Raw genomic sequence first — 9,627 nt, 5'->3', positions numbered from 1 at the left:
ACCAGAAACGGACCGACGGTATGGACGGCGCAAACACGGCCAGTGAGACCTTAGCAGCATGAAGAAGAAGCGCGCAAGCCAAAATTCCTTTTTTTTTTTTTTCTTTTCTTTATAAATTACGCCGAAAGAAAAAATAATAATTTTTTTAATAAATTCTTTAAACATCAATTGGCAAAATAAACTCTTCAAATACTGTAGATCAAATCTACAATCAGATTCAATTTTCCAGATCAAATCGACACCAATTTGATTAAGCAATTTTCATCGATTCTTTATCGAAAGAATAAGATCTAACAATCTAACATGATATTCCTTGCTCTTATACTACTTGTTAGTATAAATTCTTTAAATCTACATTCAATAGATTATCCTAGGACCATTCATGCTAAATTACCAAGATTGAATAACATAACCATATTCCATTTAGAGATTAATGATAGCTTCAAGATGATGATAAATGATTATGATTTTTCTTAATCAAAACTTCGAATGCCTTAGTGGGATCTTTCTCCATGTGAAATTTAAAAAAGACTGAGTGTATATTGTTTTGTTTTGGTATATTGGAAACCATATCCCTAACGTCTCTTTATATATTAGTTCAATTACGATTCTCATTAAACCCTAATTTTACTACGAATGGATTTCTATCCATTAAGTTCATACTCAATTAGAAATGTAGGGTCTTAATTAACTAGATCGGACTCAATCTCATAAAATAAGCAAACGTGATAAAATATTAATCCACATACATAGTCCATACATATTATTATTTAAATACGTCTAACGATTTCTTTTATTCAAAAGCTTGAAATGAATAGTATTGATGTAATGATTCAAATTTACGAGGTTAAAGTACTAATTTATTACTTTAGTTTCATTCGATGACCATTTTGTTTCGATTTTTAATAATGTACTTGTTTTTTTACCTTTTAAAAAAGATTTTCATCTTTGTTAAGGAACATTTAGAATTCTTTGCCAAATTTAAAAAACAAAAAAAATAAGGGTTGTTTGGGGGCAAAGTTGATTTTTATAATTTGTGAGGTTATAATAGTTTGTGGAGTTGAATAGTATGGTGCAAGTTATTTTACTTTGGATTCACATAGTCTATATTTGGGATATAAACTATTTTTGTCCATGTTAAGAAATTCTGCATTTGGGTTGCAAACTATTCGAGTCTAGATTCAAGAAGTTTGTGTTTGGGGTGTGTATTATTTTAATCAGAGTATACGAACTATGTATTAGGGTTGCTCATTTGTTTAGCATAGAGTTCCTAAGTATGAGTTTAGGGTTGTCTTTTACTTTTTTGTTTTGTTATACAAATCTCAATACTTTAAATCATATTTTGTAAATAGAAATAAAAAGATTTGTTCCACCCATTTTTATATTTTAAATCATCCATTTAGTCATTTTGGTGAGTACCAATCATGTTGAATATGCAGAAAGTACGTGAGCTTAGACTAAAAATTCATATCATTGATTAAGAAAGCTTCACATTTGAAGGTGTACAAAAATTACCAGTTCTCTAATTTTATAATATTGCAAAAAAGTATATCTAGACGTGTGATAGCTACTAAGTATTGATCACCACCATAATAACACACAAAAGATATTGTTAATTTTGATATATGATTTAAAAAAATGATGATAGATTACCATTTAAAAGTAGTTCCTAAAGGAGGTTGATCAAAGTGTCGCAATACTAAGTTATTATACTGCATTTGAATTAAATTAAAATGTATAGATAATTATAACTTAACCCAACTGTTATTATTATTTTTTCAGTTTAATAAAAATTAGCTTCAAACTAAGACTAAAAATTAATTTCAAACATGTCAATTTGAGCATAAATACTAATAGTTAAAAATGTATGTTTTTGGTAACAACACACGCAGATATATAAACCCAAAAAAGTGTTATTTATGAAAAGTAATTTTTTTTTTTTAGTATTTCTAACAATTACTCGACATAATTCTTCTTATATTTCATAGATCTCTTTCTTCCTTAATCAATATGATACTTTGTTCACAATCCTAACAATGTCATATGTTTATTATAGTAATGACAGAGATGTTTGAGAGTTTTATCCAAACTATTGTAATTAAATTAATTAGAACTTTTAAAAGCATACGACAACTAATTTAGATTGAGTTCGGATCATCTAAACCAAACTAAGGGTCGATTGACTAGAGAAAAAATGTTTTCTTAAAATATTTATTATTATTTAAACTCTTTTGATAAAACTTGTTTGAAATACACTTCAAGAGTGTTTCGAAAGGCTATTTTGAGTGGCTATCAAATACTTTAATTTTTTTTTAAGATGACTTATTTTCAAAATTAAATACTTAAAAAGTTAAAACACAACCTAAATATTTTCAAACAATATAAATTAAATTGAAAATCAAACTAAAACATAATGATCAAATTTGTAATTTAACTGATTTTCAAATTTTTGTGTATAGTTTATAAATTAGTACCCTTTAACTTAATTCTTCAAAGACAGATGTATAATACCTAGAATTAAATTGTTGTTAATTTTCATTATAAATTGCATTGACTTTTGATCAAAACTATTAATTTCTTTTCTCTAATCATTTTTATGTTTTCATATAGAGATACTTTTATGATTGATTTAATTTCTTCTCCCTTGAGTGACATTCTTTGTTTTATTTTCTATAGCTTTTATATATACTTTTCTTTCATGTACCTCTCTTTTTGTCTCATGTGTTCATGTTTTGGACCATTATATGTGTGTGTTTTTTTTAAAACTAGTCCTATCAGTTATCTTATATATCTTTTTAATTTTAGATTGTTCAAATATAGAAAAATGAACTAAAATATTTATAAAAATAATAAATTTTTACTGTCTATTTGCGATAGGCCACTATCTGTATCTATATTACAATATGTGTCTATCATATAGACACAGATAATAGTCTATCGCAGTCTATAAAAAATAGACGATGATATTTTGCTATTATTTATAAATATTTTCAATAGTTTGGTTATTTTCAAATAATTTCCCTTTAAACTTTTATCCCATTTGTCATATAAATCCAATTCTTTCTTTAATCATTATATAAAGGTAATTATAATGGTTAGACATTTGAGTCCTTTATTACAAGAGGTGAAGAGGTAGTTTTGATTTCCCATTCTTGATTGGCAATGCATGACTAAAACAAATTAATTATCCCTTAAAAAAATTAATTAAAAAACAATTATAATTATAGTTTACTATATTATATCTTCAATAGAATTAGGAGAGTACTTATTAATTTGATAATAATTATACTAACTTAATTGTAATTAGTTGTAATAAATCTTCATCTTTGATAGTACTTTGGCTAAAACTAAATATTCGCAATATGAAATTAAATAAATCCAAAAGTCAATAACACATGGGGTCATCCACTTTACATTTACTAACAAAGAAATTAAAACCTAGTTTCTCCATTTATCATAAGTTTTGAATAATACACATTAAATGTCTGATTTAACTTCACAACTCCAATCAATTTTTTTCTAAAAATAGATCCAATTAAATTTGGGAAATCTCACCTTTTTGTATCATGTGGCCAAAATTTGAATCTAACTTTCAATTTAAACCTTTTGTTTAAAGAATTAAAAAAAAAAAAAAAAAAAGTTTGGATATTTCAATTTATACTTTGAACTTTGAGAGTTGTATTAATTTAAACCTTGAACTTTCATAATTATATCAATTTAAACCCTCCATTATGTTTTATTTGGGTATACTTATGAATGTTCAAGGTTTAAATTGATATATTTATGAAAGTTTAGGGTTTAAATTGATACACTTATGAAAGTTCAGGGTTTAAATTGATTTAATTATTAATTTGCGGTTTAAATTGATACAATCTTCAAAGTTTAGGGGTAAAAATGGATATTTACCTAATATTGGGTTTTATTATATTTCATAAAATCCTATTAAAAAATATGTTTAATCTTTATAAACTTTTTGTAAATATAATTTATTTAACTGAATTCCCAATATTAAGGATAGAAATTATATTTAAATAACACACAACAAAACACATATAAAGTGATTTTAAAATCATATTATATTTAATATTTAATCAAGCTTTGTTGACTAGATAGTGAGTTCTTAACTTATTTTCAGTCTTTTCCATTAACACTTTGCTCCCTCTTTAGAATTTAATATAGCTTTGGCATTTCAAATTTGAAATGCAAAGCATAATTAAAGAGGTTGTTTTAATTAATTAATGAATTGGTCCACTATCTAAACATTGTCTTATTTTTGGCATTTACTTTGGGAATTATTGTCCTAAGTATCATTCCTAAATATATGGGTTTTGGATTGAAGCAACACCTACACTTTATTTATTTCAAATAAATTTTCTTTTGAGAGTAATTTGTACATTTATGCCTCGGTAGACAAGAGAATCTTACTTATGTGATACTATATACATAAATCATGAACAATAATATATTTGGTTGGATTTGTCTCAAATAATTCATAGATATTATAGCTAGGTATACACATTTTGATCAGCTAAAAAATTCAAACTCCCACTTTAAATTGTTGTACTTAAAACTTCATGAACATGACAGTCAAATTGAGCATAATTTAGTAAATAACGCATAAGTTATCCTCCCGTCTAATTGTTGTATAAAAAAATCTTGAGCATAATTTTGTTTCCTGATCATTTAATTAAATAGCAACAATAAATTACATTTATAATCCAACATTTTATATTTTCTCTTTGAAAGTTACAAATAACAAATCATAATCACAATGGTAGTGATTTTGTAGTTTCTTTTAAAAAGATGTTATATTATGTGTGAACTTACCTCGTTTGTTGAGAAAATTCTATTTAAAAGGACGAAAAGAAAAGAAAAAATACTATAAGAATGAAGATAATTATTTTAAATGGTAAGATTGTTGTAAATATTTTCAAATATAGCAAATTATTATATCTATTATTGATAGACAATGATTGACATCATCAACGTCTATCACGGATGTTTATATATGTCTATCATCGATAAACAGTGACATTTTGTTTTTCTTCTAACTCATTTTTATTATATTTGAAAACAGTTTTAAAAATGAGAAAGTTTTTTTTTTTTTTTTTGTTAATTTTTTTAATTTATTGAGCTAATATTTTTCATTCATTAGGTAATAATTCTATAAATCCAACAACACCTTTTAAGAAAACAAGAATTAAAGTTGAGCCATGAAACAAGGAGCACTATGAGAAAAAAAAAATATGTGGAAAATAATGTAACAATGCCATATTTATTTATCTTTTAATAATAATAATAATAATATGAACAATACAATAAATTATTATATATATATATTGGTAACTATTTGAATAAGCATAGTGACCATATCTTATTATAAAGTAGGAAAAAAAGAGGGGATGAAAAGATAGAAGATTCTTTATATTTAATGCCTACACCAAAAAGTACCTGGCTATTAAAAAAAAAAAGGTCTACAAAAGCAATAATAATATTTCATTATTTCATATAAGAGAATTATATATTCAAATTTCAAACCTTCTTTTTTGCCACTTTTAAAAACCTTCTAGTACAATTTATGACTTTGAAATATTTTTATATATATAATTTTTATCCATTTTGGTGAGCCAGTTACCGAAATAAAAATCTCATCTTTTGAATTAAAGTCAATACTTTGTGTTTGGTTGGATTTTTTTTTTTAAGTAATGAATCAATTTCCTGTCCAATTTATTGATACAATAAAATGTATATGGTTGATTTTTTTTTTTTAACGTTTTAAAATTTATCTTTAACATATATATTGAGCATCATTGTTTACGAGTAAAATATATTAAAATTTGAAAGTATTTATTCAATAATAATCTCTTCTGTACATTTTTTTAATAATATGTGGTGTGAGAGAATTAAATATTTGAGAAGTTGGTATAAGTTTTATGTCGGTTGAATTATACTCATATTAGCCAATTTCGTATGTAGTTTTAAGTAAATTTGGTTATCCAATTTCTTTAATGTTACTCTTAAAATATATATACTTTTTGAATCATTTTCCAAATTTAAAAAATTAATTCATTTTTTTATGTTTTTTAGTCAATTATACTGCAAAGTTTTTTTTAACCAAAAATTGAGTGAACAAACTTAGTAGATATATAATTGAAAACCTAGCAACCTTGACTCATTATGTTATAATTTTTATTATGAAATAAAATAATAATAACAATAAATAATCTAGACAAAACTTTTATCTTGTTTTATTTTTTTGAAAGAGGGATATGGGTTGTCCTGGACCAAAAATTTTGAATCTAGAAAAAATGATCATCACATAGGATTAGAGAAGTACATGAAATGAGCCAACGGACAAAGAAAGGAAAAGACCGAGAGGCAAAAGGGAATTGGACCAAAAGGCCCAACTTGCCCGCCTTGACCTTAGAGGCTGAGGTTGAGACGAGCTTCCTTCGACCCTTGAGGGTCCACTTCCCATGGGCCGTAATCTCTACCCCTTATGGCCGACCCGAATCAACTTTTACTAATTCTTTTTAGGTTTGGAATCCTAAATCCATCACACTATAAGAGGATCATAGGCACACCAAAAGGTAGTTCTTCTACCCTTTTCTAACTTGCTATGTCCCTTTGCTAAATATTGACTTACGCATAGGAGGTTCTATGGCAGGCACCACATTGGTGTTTTCTCTTTTTGTCTTACAAGTTGTTTTTTTTCCTAAACTTATAAATTCATTATCAAAGGCACGTAAAAGTCAGGTACATTTCCTCGTCCGAATTTTGTCATCAATAAAACCTTTAAATAATATTTCTTCAAAAATAATAATAATAATAAATTTTTGTGTTCTTTTAGAAAAATACTAGGGCTTTCTTAGACAAATAATGTAGGCAAGAAAGTTTTTATTGAAAAGAATATGAAATAATATTTAATAAAATAAAATAAAAATTTTTATTTGTAAGATAGTTTGATGATTAAAGTATGGATACAATTCTTAGAGATGAAAATGAAATATTCAAATTTCTACTCTATAATTGATATATTCTAAAAGTAAGACTAGTCATGAAAATAGAGTTAAAAACAAATACACAAATCTGCATTCGGTAAATTTTTATTATATTAAAGTAGAAAAAGTTCCTATTTACAAAGACAATAAAAAAAACAAAAAAACAAAAACAAAACAAGGAAGCAACAAAAAGAAAATATTTTTAATATACAAAAAAGAGAAAGTGGGGGAAAAAAATAGCTTTTACTTCATCATTGAAATTAGGTTCCCTTTTTGTTTCTTTCATGCAATCCTCCATTGCTCCCTTCAACGTCAACATATACAACTTTTCATAGCCTCTTCTTCGTCTTTCATTTCTAAACTCTCTCTCATCTCAAATCTTTTTTTCTAAAATTTGGTTGATTTTAATTTTTTTTACGAAGGAAGTTGCAAATATAGCAATCAAGTCTAAAATATTAGTATTTAGCAGGTATAACATTAAAAAAAAATTATTAAAATATTTGATTTTATATTTTGACATATGTTTCAATGAATATGAAAAACTAAAAAAAAATGTTAGATAATAAATATAATTTTAAAGGGCAATACTCATATGCATCATCTTTAAGCACCCATCTTTCATCACACATACAAACAATGAATTAAAATATTTCAAAAATGAAGTAAAAAAGTTTGTCAATGTGATAAATTATGATTGGATGCTCGAAAATAGGTACAACTCAAATATGCATTGAGTCAACTTATTTACAAGTATAACAAAATGTCAATGTCTATCAATGTATATCAGGAAAGGAAGTTGTTTCAGTCAAACTGGGCTAAATAAAATTATGAAAGATTTCGTTACAATCAAATATAAAATATAGTAATACAATGATTTCTAAATTGAGAATCCCAGTACAGTTTTTCATTTAAGTATCTTGTATGATATTGTTGCCCTAGCCATCACATTTTCGTTCTCACTCTTTTATTAATTCAATTTGAACCCGGCGCCGAGTCCACTGATAGAGAGTGATATTTTCCTATATTTAAAATTAAAGTTATCTTCAACGGTTTTATCATTTAAACCAATTACTCGATCTACATAATTACTTTTCCCTTTTTTTACAAAAAAAAAAAAAGAAAAAGAAAAAAAAATAACTTAAAACTAAAAAGTATGATTATCAAGCTCACTCACAATCTCTCTCCCCCTCATTTTTGAAATTCTTCAAAAGCTAAACTCTCTCTCTCTCCCTCTCTTTCCATCTTCAAAAGCTAATAAGATCATTCTTTTCTCTCATTTTTATCTTCTTCAAAAGCTAAAAAGCTCTCTATCTCTGTCTCTCTCTTTTTTTTTTTTCTTCTACTTCAAAAGCTAAAACCTTTCTCTATCTTTCTCATTTTCTTCTTCTACAAAACCTAAAAGCTAAAATTTGTCACATTTTGTTCTTCTACAAAACCTAAAACGCTAAAATCTCTTTCATTTTCTTCTTCTTCTTCGAAAACAAAATAGTAAATTCTATCTCTCTATCTCATTTTCTTCTACTTATTCAAAAGCTAAAATCTTTCTCTATCTTTTAAGCCAAAGTTACTACCTTTTTTGTTGCCAATGGAAAAAAGATTCAAACTAAGATTCTCACGCATATTCCAATCTTCATTCTTCTCTTGTCGCTCCAAAAAAAATTCCGACTTCCTCGTTACACACAAACCCATTTCCAATTCCTTAATTTCTCCAAAACCCCCTCAATTTTCCTCTAATTACACTCCCAAATTATTTCCACCCCCACCTTCCACCTCTCCCATTATCAAATCCCCACCTCTTTCCCACCTCAACGACTGTTTATCTCGCCACAGAAACAAATCCAAAATCAACAGAAAAAAATTTAAAACTCCCTCTCGGCCTGCAGGGGCGCCGGCGCCGGAGGGCTTCGGCAGCGCGTGGTGGTACGGTTGCAATGACGAAACAGAGGATGAAACAGAGACTCTGTTTTCTTCCAGGAGTTTAACGTCCGATTCCTCCGTTTCACGCCGCCGCCGTCGACGGAGACATGGTCACCGGAGACCGGAGAGGAAAGTTAGAGATGGGTTCTTTGCGGTGGTGAAAAATTCGTCGGATCCTTACAAGGATTTTAAGGCGTCGATGGCGGAAATGGTGGTTGAGAAGAAGATTTTTGGAGGGAAAGAATTGGAAGAGCTTTTACAATGCTTTATTTCCCTCAATTCTCGTCATTATCATAAAGTGATTTTTGAAGTTTATTCGGAGATTAAAGAAGCTCTCTTTTTTATCTGATTTTTAGGATTTTTAGGCTTTGCGAAATTAGTTTAGAGGTTGCTATGTAAACCGTTTAATGAATCTATGGGATATTTTCTTGTCTCTCTTTATTCAACAATTACGAACGGAACGAATAGTCCATGTCAAAATAGTAACGTGTGTTTTATCTACTAAATTATATTCAAATTATCTTTTTAGTTCAACAGTCATAAATAAAGATCGAACCATCGATAGTCAAAATAGTAACCGACATTTTATCCATAAAACTATGCTTGAATTATCTGCGTCTAACTATTATTAAAAATAAATAAAAAAAAAAAAAGAATATGAATCACATTCTTGTTAGAAAGTAATCAATTGCTAAAGTGGGTTTACTTA

The 9,627-nt window shown here is 27.0% G+C and overlaps 1 protein-coding gene across 1 annotated transcript; it reads left to right on the top strand.

Annotated features, from left to right (window-relative positions):
- Positions 1–8,278: 8,278 nt before the first annotated feature.
- On the top strand, positions 8,279–9,380 carry LOC120080273 (transcription repressor OFP8-like). Its single transcript, XM_039034895.2, has one exon. It carries the CDS (start codon positions 8,587–8,589, stop codon positions 9,265–9,267), a length of 681 nt encoding a protein of 226 aa, XP_038890823.1. The 5' UTR covers positions 8,279–8,586; the 3' UTR covers positions 9,268–9,380.
- The last annotated feature ends 247 nt before the right edge of the window (positions 9,381–9,627 follow it).

This window comes from Benincasa hispida, chromosome 6 (genome assembly GCF_027475165.1).
Source record: "Benincasa hispida cultivar pf3 chromosome 6, pf3_genome.v1.1, whole genome shotgun sequence".
NCBI lineage: Eukaryota > Viridiplantae > Streptophyta > Magnoliopsida > Cucurbitales > Cucurbitaceae > Benincasa > Benincasa hispida.
The sequence above is the reverse complement of the archived record's forward strand: the minus strand, read 5'-3'. Positions and strand labels throughout refer to the sequence as shown.